Below are 12,530 nucleotides of genomic sequence, written 5' to 3'. Positions count from 1 at the left end.
AACACATTGAAAAATAAAGTGCAAATGTACTTATTTGTACAAAAGTGTTAACATTGAAAAAACATGACATATACGTGAACATAACAAAAAAGTTGTACTTTTTATATGTCAGGGCCCTATGCTGCATTGCATTTGCAAAAGACCAAATTAGCCAAGATTCTGTCAGTCATTTGTGCACGATGGGGGCGTAGTATGATGCCACCATGGCTGAAAACTCGCTCCACTGGAGCACTGGAGGCAGGCACTGCCAAGACTCTCATGGCCACTCGGAACAGTGAAGGAAGAGTCTTCATGTTCAATGCCCAGAACAAAAGGGGGGAGAGAGTTGTTTTGGGTTGGTGCACTACTTGTAAGTGTATCTTGTGTTTTTTATGTTGATTTAATTAAAAAAAGAAAAGAAAAAAAAATAATTTCTTGTGCGGCCCGATACCAATCGATCCACGGACCAGTACCGGGCCGCGGCCCGGTGGTTGGGGACCACTGAGGTAAACAACCAACAGTATGTCAGAAAGCTAGCTAAAACGGTACACATATTCATAATATAGTATACATTTTAACTGACCTTTATTTTAATATTTTTGTCTTTTTTTAGGTGGCTAAAATACGCGGTGCTGCTGACCGCCGTCTAACGTTACGTGTGATATATTGACTAACGTAACCCTGCTTAAAAAAAATCACTGAACAAAAAGTATGAATAAGGTAGTGAACTGCAACAGATTCCCGTGTTTGCAATAACGTTATAACGTTAGCAGTGAGTTTACAGCCTCACTGATTTAACTACACAGCAAATAAAAGTCACGTTACTTAGCCAATAAACGTTATCTTACATTCAAAACTTACCGTTCTTTGTGCAACTTCAAATGCCGGACGAAGTTGGAAGTTGTTGCCTCTCCATCAGTAATTTTCGAACCGCATGTGTTGCATACTGCAAACCGTTTTGTGTTGACCACCTCGTAATTTTTATACCCAAACGAAATTATTTTAGGTATCATTTTTTGTTCACTGGCGTGTGGTTTGGACATGTCTTCTTCGTTGGTTGTCCTGCAATTTGATTGGATGAATGCTGTGTGATGAAAACAAAGTAGATCTAATTTGATTGGCTGTTGTACTGAGACCACACCAGCTGACACACGCAACGCTGATAGACAAGTACACAATGAAAAATACGGAGCGCTCCCGAATAACTTTTTCATCTTTGGGTTTTGGGGAAAGTAGCAAGTCATGTCAAGTCATGTCAATTCAAAAGGCTCAAGTCCAAGTGAAGTCACAAGTCATTGATGTTAAAGTCTAAGTAGAGTTGCAAGTCTTTTTACATTTTGTCAAGTCGAGTCTAAAGTCATCAAATTCATGACTCGAGTCTGACTCGAGTCCAAGTCATGTGACTCGAGTCCACACCTCTGCTTAATAGTGACTAGTTAAGAGCCAATATGTTACTAATTTGCAACTAATTGATGCTGAATATGTTACCCATACTAAAGTGTTACCATGTTTTTTTACTGGTGCACACAATGAACCGTGCATGATCATCACCTTGTTCAAAGAACAAAACCAACACAGTGCATAAACTCACAACAAATTAGACACCTGCAAATCAGTGTGACTTCTGCTGTTGCCGTATCCGTAATACGCCGATAGGGAGAAGTTTTTATTTACACGATGAGTCGGGTGTGTTTTGACCTCCGCTGAACCCCTGAGGCCGACTCACCAAACCCCTAGGGTTGGATCGAACCCAGGTTAAGAACCACTGCATTAACACATTCTTTTTTTGTGTGACTAAGTATAATATGTACACACTCGTATACTTTCTAAAGTGTACTGTCAAACATACACTTACTGAAGTGTACTGACAGAAATACTACTCTTATCAAAATAAGTCAAAAAGTGAATACATGAGAGCTGATTGATTGTAACAGAATGTCACAAAGTACACTGATGTTTATGTTTCATTTGCTAAAGATGAATTGGCACAATAAATATTCATGCCAATTCAATGCAGAGGAGGTTTAAGGCCACTCATTCAACACAACTGCTGTTTTAAATTGATAATAATCATTGCAAACAACAATACTGGTAAGCAGCTGTTTGTTATAAATTGATCATCGCTAAAATGAATAACTGCAGTGGGATTTGTGTTTGCATTCCTGCTGTGTTTCTGCAGGCGTAAAACTAAAATAATTAGAAGGTGTGACAATGTCTGACAAAGAGGTTGATTGACTGACTGATTGATTTTGTTCCACATTGAAACAAGATCGTCTAACATATTCTCAATCTGTACTGTCTTCGGTTGTTTTTTAAGTCAATAGTTACTCGTCAAGTGATAAAGGATAGCAACACTTTTTCTTATTTAATTTCTTTTTTTTGGCACCATCACCTGTCGTCTGCCTATATTACAACAATGTCTTGATGTCTCCCCCAAGATTGTCTTATTCCAGAGGAGGAGTGGCCACAAACGAGTTGTTCTGCCTCCAGCTGGTGGTGAACAACTTTCACCATGTCGTTATGGTGTACTGTGTGTAGAATTTTGAGGCCAAAACAACTGTATTGTATTTTTGAATAAGGCTGTAAAATAACAAAATGTGGAAAAAGTGAAGCGCTGTGAATACTTTCCGGAAGCACTGTATATATTTTATAATACATCCAAATGATTAATTACACCTGTTAGAATAATTTTATCTAAGTTATCACAAAAACTTTGTGTTGAAATGAGTTCCCAGCGAGAAGACCAAAAGCTGAACTTACCAAGATGAAGGCTTGTAAAACTCCACTGTGTAGGATGGGAAGCAACATGAAGGTGTTCTGTTTTCTTTCATGTATTGTAATCAACAGAAATATATTGTTTTAACCCAAGGACTACAAAGCGGAGAGAAGGCAGGATCTGCCCAAGTTCCAGACACCGCTTTTTTGAACTCTTTTACGAACATTTCTTTGAACTGTTTTACGACCTTTTCTTTTGAACTGTTCTGTAACCAAAGGCAACGCTTTTTATGACCCATGTCCCTTTGGAAGCAGTTGTTGCCATGTGGTCAGGGAAAGTCCAAATAAAGGAGGAGGCGTACAATCTTTGGCCAGAGCGTGCTGGAGACTGTGCAAGAGTACAGACCAGACCCGGCCTGGGCATTCTGCGGCCAGCGGGCCACATCCGGCCCTTTGTGCGTCCCTGTCCGGCCCGCGTGAGGCCAATTAAAAATTACAAAATACATTTTAAAAAGTATCTTTGTTGAGTGTGCAATACAACGGTGCTGCTTTTGTTTTGAAAAGCGTTATTTGTATTACTTCCGTGTGGACGTATGCGCGTGTGTGATTGTGAGTGAGTGTGAACGGCAGCAATCACAAATTACAAAATAAATTTAAAAAAACATCTATGTCGTGCGCGCAATGCAACTGTGCTGCTTTTATTTTGAAAAGTGTTATTTATGGACATATGTCCGTGTGTAACCTGTGAGTGAAGGTGCACAGCGACAAGTGATGCACGGTTACTCCCGAGACGCTAAAAAGAGAAAAGTTGATGACGAATGGCGTGTTTTCAACAAGACATGGACTGCCAAGCACGTTCCCTCTAAGGTGCGCGCCTGCGCAATTGCGCACTGCTCAAGCGTCCTCAGCGTACAGCAAATATATGCCGTGCACCAAATCAAATCCCATCTGAATTCTAAACAAAATAAACACATTTATTGTGTGTAATTTTACAATGCAACTCTGAGTGGCAGTGACAACAAGCGGCCCTAACGGTGTTCGTCAACACCGTTCAATTGAACACCGTTCAATTATTGTAACGTCTATGGAGATGCTTCGAGGACAGGAATTATATCGATCACTTTATTGAGCAAAACTGTTTATATTAAGCCATAACCACACCAAAAACATGAGTAAAACACTTCTATCTCGAAAAACTAGTCATTTTCTGCCGTACAAACCAGGCCAAAACCAACTTGTCATCTGTCACCAACACGCATAGCACTAAGCCACTGGTGCGTTTATGGCCACACAAAAAGTCGGACAACTCAAACGCCACACAAAGTTACACTATGACTCCTCTGTCATACGTGTGCTTATTCTACTGTCATTTATTATTAATGTTAATTTATTTATATTAATCATGGAATGCTGTTACTAGAGAAAGTTACAGGAATGCACACTTCATCTTATGCTTACATTTCATTGTGCAACATGAGGATGTTTAAGGGCAACTAAATGTGATCTCTGAAAGGGGTACAAATGATTTCCAAAGCAGTGCTTTTGGTATAAAGTTAAGTTAGGTTAAATGGAAGTATTATTATTATTATTATTATTATTAATCTTACGGTATATATCAAAAATAATATTGAGCAAAATTTAATTGATATATTGTCGATGTGGCCCTCCAGTAGTGCTCGGGTTGCTCATGCGGCCCCCGGTAAAAATTAATTGCCCACCCCTGGACCAGACGTTTCTGCTCAAATTTAGCTAAATTTAATTCTGTCTCTGTTTAATTCTTTGCTTCTTGTCTTGTTTAATATATGTCATTAGTGTTTAAACCTGACAACACCTTTTGGATAATTTACTAAATGAAAATGTTTAATTATTTTATTAGAGAAATAATGAGTAAATTCCTTATTTTTTTCCAATTGTTAATGCTATGAAAACAAAATAACCCTCATTTGTTTTAAGAGCTTAAGCTTGTTTCTACGTTTTTAATGACTGTAATTTACGAGGTGGTTTGGGCATCTGGTCAGGATGCCACCCGAACGCCTCCCTAGGGAGGTGTTTAGGGCACGTCCGACCGGTAGGAGGCCACGGGGAAGACCCAGGACATGTTGGCAAGACTATGTCTCCTGGCTGGCCTGGGAACGCCTTGGGATCCCCCGGGAATAGCTAGACGAAGTGGCTGTGGAGAGAGAAGTCTGCTTAGGCTGCTGCCCCCGCGACCTGACCTCTGATAAGCGGAAGAAGATGGATGGATGGTGTTTATTTTTTTTTTTTGCCTGTTTAGCGGGTAAGACCACATTATTACTGTAGGGACACCAACTAAAACTGTCATTGACTAACCTCCATTGTACCTAATAACGTGTGTGTGTGTGTGTGTGTGTGTGTGTGTGTGCGTGTGTGTTTGTGTGTGTGTGTGTGTGTGTGTGTGTGTGTGTGTGTGTGTGTGTGTGTTGTGTGTGTGTGTGTGTGTGTGTTTGAAGTCACGTGTTGACGACGTGTTTCAGTGAGCGTATTTAAGAGTGTGACTGCTGTCTCAGAGCTTTTGGGTAGTACCAGGTACTATTCGGTAGTATCAGGTAGTATAAGGTTTTAATAGTTAGTATTGGGTTGAAAAGTCTCAGGTCGTGTTCTGAGACTTTTGTTTAGCATGAACTGATGTCATCAGATGGTTGTGGGTACCAGCTGCACACACGGTCTCTCTCTCTCTCTCACACACACACACACATTAGACTGTGCAGGCAAGCAGACATGATGTTTTCAGAGGGAATGGACCTGAACCGGACTTTTAGGATGGACCCGTATGATCAAGACTGGATGTCGGCGCCGCAGCAGCAGCTGACGCGCAGCGGCTACCATGTGGTGTCACTGTTCTTGGGGTTCATCATGGTGTTCGGCATCCTCAACAACCTGCTGGTTCTGGTTCTGTTTTGCAAGTTCAAGACCCTGCGGACCCCTGTGAACATGCTGCTTCTCAACATCAGCGTCAGCGACATGCTCGTCTGCGCATGTGGGACGACGCTTAGCTTCGTGTCCAGTCTACATCATCGCTGGTTGTTCGGTCGGCTCGGATGCGTCTGGTACGGATTCATCAACTCATGCTTTGGTAAGTCTAGTATATATATATATATATATATATATATATATATATATATATATATATATATATATAAATATAAAATATATAATAATTATATAATATATATATATATATATATATAAAATATATATATATATATATATATATATATATATATATATATATATATATATATATATATATATATATATACACAAAACATACACAGAGTGGGTCTGTTTTAGTTTGTGTGAAAAATGCACTACCAACCTGAAAAGAATCTGATAAGTCCAAAAGAGATGATGGACTATTATCTGCTCTCAGATACTACCTGGTGTATGTTTGAGCACACTGCAGCTATTCTTGGACAATGCTTAATGCTTCAGTCACATGCAGGATTCTCACAGGAATGAGGCAAACATAAAGCCTTACCTACTGTACATGTTACATTGCAGAGAATGATGGGCCAACTCATTTCCCATGCAACATATTTATTTTTGCAAAAACTGCAAAACAGGAAAATATAGGTAAACCGGAGCAGATTCAATGTGTGTCTTATACACTTCCTCATCACAAATTGACTTTTTTCTTTTACAGTAATATGACGCATACAAAATCACAGGATTACAATGGTACTAAATCACCACTCAATTACTTTTGCTATATTTGTACAGTTTTTCCCCAAATGCATCATCTTACAATATACATGTTTACTTTATCACCGACCTCAAAATACTATGTTAATAGTGCTTTTAAATATTATTTTTAATTGCTTTTTTATGTTCTCTATTGTTTCCATGAAATGCATTTATTAAACTGAATCTGTTTTAAAGTAATGTATTTTATTATATTCACATGTATTTTTCCTTAAAGAAATTAACAAACATTTTAGAATTTCTGTGAGTATATTCAAGAAATGACTCATTGCATTAACATTAACAACATTAAATTGTTGGCAGGTTTTCCACGCAATATATAATATTTACCCTCAGCTCAAATAAAAAAGATATGTCCAACATGCTTTAAATACTTAAGTTAAACTAATTTTTATATGATAGATTTAAAATTATTTTATTTAAATCATTAAATGAAATAACTTTTCATACAACTAACTGAATTTATTGTAGTTTTTAATAGAGGGTGCATTTGTGCTTATTAAAAGCAGTACATTTCAATTTGTCCAATTTTAATTATTTTTATTTAGTCGATCAACAAATACACATGTATTCCAGTTTCTGATCTTTTATTTGGATTGCACATGCATTTGAGGATCATCAACAGTGGCACTATAACAAAATGTACTTTGTATAAACATATATTCTTTCTGCTAGAGTTGATAGTCATTGATTTACACAAACACGCAGTTATGTTTATTTAGAAAAATATTACAACAAATAGCAAAAATGCCACAATATGATCAACAACGCAGAACAAGCAATGGAATATATGTGCACAATAGAAAAAGCTCAGAATGATCTGCTCAAGTATGTATATAGGTTAATGTTAACTTGGGTTTACAATTACATAGCAAAATACATTGATTCAATGTTGGATTTTGGTCATATTGGTTATTTTGGGTTGAGGTTGAAAAATCAATGTTGATTCAATGTTTGATTATAGGTATCATTTCAACGATTGAAAAACTTTTGTTGACTCAATAGTTGACAAAATGATGATATTTCAACGTTGACCTTCCATTGAATTGATATTGTTTTTTTGTTACTGATGGGGGAGGGGAGTGTCGAACGCTGTCGGTACCGGAAAATGGTCCACGCAGGCACAAAGACTGCATCACTTAGTTTGCACGCCCTCACTGTTCAAATGTTTTCCTTTTTTTGTAATCTTTATTTTAATAACAGAATAATAGATTAGAGTTAGTTGCCTCGTTTAAAAAAATCAACATAAAAAAAAATACTCAATGGGAGTTAATGGATGCCCCCGTGCGTCATTCATTGCAATGACAGAAGAGTGAAATTGGTTGAAAGTGTGGCGATAATACTGTCAGATGTTTTTAATCTAGTCCTTGTTGAATTGTATATTCTTGTTTTCTTTTACTAAGAGGTAAGTAATTATTTCTATATAAAACATTCGAATATCACAGCACGTGATGTCGCAAATGTAGTAAATTGCTAGAAAGGAATTGAGGTAATCAGGTCTTTCCTTATTGATACTAGATACTAGCAAGATCTCACGAGACTTGAGTTTCAAACCCGCAGAGAAAGGAGAAGGCTTAAACTTGGGGGTCAAGTGTAAAAAAGCGGCACGGTGTGAAACAAACTGGTAAGTCTTTGCGGAATATATTTAGTTAACCCATTCAGATACCATCGGCTGTTATCGTTTGACTGAATGCTAACTTTGTGAAATATAGCCGTACTGTGGAATCTTAGTCCGTAGACGTATAGCCTGCCCGCCAATTTGCTAGCAAGTAAAAGGCATTAAGTTTGATAATTATGTAAGTATTACCTAGCACCAAGGTAGGTTTATTTTATAATGGTGAACGAAGAAAGCGAGCAGCATTAAACTAATCGCCAGCTGATATATGCAGAGAGTGATCGATTCGCTTCAGCCAACTCCTCAATAAGATTTGCGAAACCGCCTACCATTATTTTTTCTGGTACAGTAGTAACACTGTCAGTTACAGTATGACACTAACAGCTACACTTAAGTATTGCCATGTATAATTTGACTTATTTGTTAATACAGTGCTGCCAGAATCTAGCTAGTAGCCCTCTGTACTGACTCCAGATGCAAGCAGTGCTATGTCAGGACATATATCAATGACAGAAGCTAAATGTAATAACATGTGAGCTTTAATTTGCGAGCATTTAGTTCTTCTGTCAATACATGCATACATATCAGTCATGTGATGTGTTAACAAGTTACAGCACTATTACGGACTTGTGTCCCTTTCTTTTAGCCTCTAGTCTAGAGGAAGCTGCAAATGACGATCTGTCATATTACGTCTTGTTATGTTTCCTTATTTTCTGCATTTGTTCCCCGTCAGCGCTTTTATTTTGTTCCTTTTCCTGTTTGTTTCCCTGATTGGTTTAAGTACACCTCGTTTTCATTTCCAATCAGTGTTAGAAATGCCCGCCTCACCCCCTTTGTCAATGCTCGGGGATTACTGTTTTGTGTTCAACGTCACATACGGTCTGTGTTGCTTGCAGACTGTATATGCTTTCGTGAACTTACCTGCTGCACCTCATTGTACTATTTGTAAGAATTAAAAGACTCTTACCTGCATGTCATCCTCCTGTCTCCTGCATCTTGGGGTTTCCACTACCGCAGCCATGCAAGTCCCTGACAGAATCCTTGAGCCAGAAAGGGACCTAGCAGGGATGCCTATCCACAACGTTGAGCCGACCTTTTGGTCCGCACATTTCTTGGAGGACATGAAGCCAGGTTTGTGCGGTTCTAACCCACGGCAAGCTCGCCCTTTCTCCCTCCGGCACAGCCGCCGCCTCCCGCTCCGCGCCCGACCCGGCTGCCGCCTCCTGCTCTTCCAGTGGGTCTTACAAAGACACCATGTCCAGCTCTCCCAGTGTGTCTTCCAACAAAGCCACGTTCAGCTCTTCCAATGGGCCTTCCAACAACATCACGTCCAGCTCTCCCAGTGGGTCTTCCGACATCACCACGTCCAGCTCGTCCCACAGCCCGGCCTCTTTCTGTGCTGGCACATCATCAACTTGCTGGTCCGGTGATGGCTCTTCTGGAGCCCACCGCACTGTTCATCCTCCGATGAAGTGAAGCATCTAGCATCCGCTTTGTGACTAACAGCTGAGCAGCGGAGGACGCACAGCTCTGCTCATCGCCGCAGATGACATTGTCTCCTCTTGCGAGCATGCTGCCATCCGCTCCGGCGAGCCTGCAAACTTTGTCATCCTCTTCAGCGGGCCAGCAGATGCCGCTATCCTTGTATCCAACTCTGCAGCCTGCCAGATCTCCTACCCAGCAGCCTGCGCAACCTCCAGCTCGCCTGCTGCTGTAGCGCTCTTCTGGCGTTCGCCCTCCTCGCCTGCTGCGGAAGCGCCCATCGGGCGCCCACACGCCTCCTCATCAGCCAAGAGTGTGGCCATTCCATGGACACTCTCTGTGTAACTGGCAGCAATGCCCAGGACCGGGGCATGGACTTTCACGGTCGTTGGCCAAGAATGTGGCCGCCGCCACTTGACTTGTCTTCGCTGGCTTTGGGGACACCTGGTCTGGTGACCCGCCACCAACTCCTCCCTCCACCCTCCCGTGACTTTGAACCTTGTTTGGGGTGGGGTACTGTGACAATCTGTCACATCACGTCTTGTTATGTGTCCTTAGTTTCTGCATTTGTTCCTAGTGAGCGCTCTTTTTTGGTTCCATTTCCTGTTTGTCTCCCTTGTGTCCTCTTTCCTTCACCTGTTCCCTGATTAGTTTAAGCACACTTGGTTTTCATTTCTAATCAGTGTTATAAATGCCTGCCTCACCCTTTTCGTCAATGCTCGGGGATTGTTGTTTTGTGTTCAATGTCACATGCTGTCTGTGTTGCTTGCAGATTGCTTAAGCTTTCGTGCACTTACCTGCTGCACCTCATTGTGCTATTTGTAAGAATTAAACGACTCTTACCTGCACGTCATCCTCCTGTCTTCTGCATCTTGGGGTCCTAACTACCGCACTCACTTCCTCATTATACTTTTTTTTTTTAATTAAAGAGTGTTTTCAGTGTAAACATGCCCTTTTGTGCTGCATGGGGATGCACCACTCGCAAAAAATGCGGGAAGCAATTGGGTACGTTTCCCACAATCCAGAAAGTAGAAAAATATGGCAAGTAAAGGTTCGCTCTGAAGACTGGAGAGCCAATAACAACAGGTTCTTGCGCGAGGTAAGCAGGCATACATACACGTGGGAAAGGTGATATATCACACTCTCAGTAACAGTAAATTAATACACTTTGCCTTTGCTTCAAAATTGCACTTTTTCTGCATGTGTCACCAATATTCCAAAATAAACTAATAAATATTGCAGTAAAAAGCAGCATTAGTTCAGTATTCAAGTTCATATGGTGATGATTAAATCAGGAAGCTATGACTTACCACAGCAAAACCTATGAACAATTGACAAAAAAGCAAAAGTACAGGCATACATACTAGGGCAGTGTTTACAAACAATACATTGTAGGCAGACACAACAGTTGACATACTTAACACAAAATGTTTCCGTAACTGTTGGTCCAGCGCTAATGATGATTTTTGGTGGTGATACGTTTATTTTTGGTCGTTGTGTATTTTCTGACGTACATTTTGCAGGCATGAGCGTGTCACTAAACACTACATGAATATAGCGGTGGAGTGCATCAAAAGTTATTATTTTATACACTACACTGACAAAAATAAAATCATGTTTTATTGTAAGTTTATGAGCTGGAGTATATTTAGGACTATATTTAGACTTAACATTTTGGTTTATTTCGTCAGGAAAACTAACGTCAGAACGATTCAACTGCATGCTTCCAGCCGCACACGTCCCAGGTACCAAACATGGCACACAATTAGTAATCCATACTCTCTCTACACACGACTCTACTAATAAGAAGTGACCTCAAGTATAAAAATAAAATGGGGGGAAACTGTTGTCATGTCTTTAGCTGTATATACAGTGCCACATTCCCCCACAAAATTAAATGTCTCCTGACATTTCTGTGCACATCAAAAACATCAAGTCCCTACCTTATGTCAAAAATGATTTACGACCTAGCTGTCAAAAATGATTTACGACCTAGCTGTCAAAAATGATTTACGACCTAGCTGTCAAAAATGATTAATGACCTAGCTGTCAAAAATGATTAATGACCTTGGGGTCAAAAGGTCAAAGGGGGGTGGGGTTATGGAAAGGTCAGAGGGAGGGGGAGGAGGGGGGAATACACCTTGTGTCAGAAATGATTAATGACCGTGATACACCTTGTGTCAGAAATGATTGATGACCCTAGAAGAGGTGGTGGGGTTATGGAAAGGTCAGAGGGAGGGGGGTATGAGGAGTCCCACGAGTCCCGCAGCCGGCCTTGTGAGCCCCGACAGAGACATGGGAGGAGTGGTGGAGAAAAGTTGGAAAAGTGGTCAAAAGTCCTCAAAATGTTCAAAAATCAGACGCACGCACGCACACACATACGCACACACACAAAGTCTCACTTTGATACACTCTTGTGCGTGAAAATAACCAGATACATGCTGAAAAACATATTTAAAAGCTGGAAAAACTCTGGTAGAGCACACTCTTCAGAGGGTTTTGAGAATGAGGGGTAATTATTTTTTTTTTTTACTGACTGCAATATATCTGTTTAGAGTTTATATAATAACAAGTATTTATTCTAAATAAAAGCAGTTAAACACCGCGTCGAAATTCACGCTCAGCAGAGGGATGTTCTAGGGGAACCTTCATCCATTTTGCGTAAGTACTGATTATTTTTTACATTGTTTTATTACCTCTGTTTTACAACGTTATTGGTATATTTTATTAGACGATGATCTAGTCGACGCAGAAGTAAGAGACGACGAGCTTTGTTTGATTGATCTTACAAAGTTGGAAAACGACTCTAGCGGTGAGTTTAAACTATTGATTTGTTTTATATTATTTGTAATCATTATTTTGTTTTATAGAGGGGATGTGGGAAGATTCTAAAGAGATCTCTTTTTCACAATCACAGTTTGATGAGTCAAATGATTTTCAATTTACAAGAAAAAACATACATTATACAATATATATATATATATATATATATATATTTACTTACAGATGTTTCTTT

The 12,530-nt window shown here is 39.8% G+C and overlaps 1 protein-coding gene across 1 annotated transcript in view; it reads left to right on the top strand.

Moving 5' to 3' along the window:
- Positions 1-5,493: 5,493 nt before the first annotated feature.
- LOC133618392 (opsin-3-like) overlaps positions 5,494-12,530 on the top strand; it is a 39,376-nt gene continuing 32,339 nt past the window's right edge. Inside the window, exon 1 of the mRNA XM_061978709.1 lies at positions 5,494-5,788. Within this exon, the coding sequence (XP_061834693.1) occupies positions 5,500-5,788 (289 nt within the window). The 5' untranslated portion in view covers positions 5,494-5,499. The remainder of the gene's footprint in view (positions 5,789-12,530) is intronic.

Source organism: Nerophis lumbriciformis, linkage group LG01, assembly GCF_033978685.3.
Source record: "Nerophis lumbriciformis linkage group LG01, RoL_Nlum_v2.1, whole genome shotgun sequence".
Lineage (NCBI taxonomy): Eukaryota > Metazoa > Chordata > Actinopteri > Syngnathiformes > Syngnathidae > Nerophis > Nerophis lumbriciformis.
The sequence above is the reverse complement of the archived record's forward strand: the minus strand, read 5'-3'. Positions and strand labels throughout refer to the sequence as shown.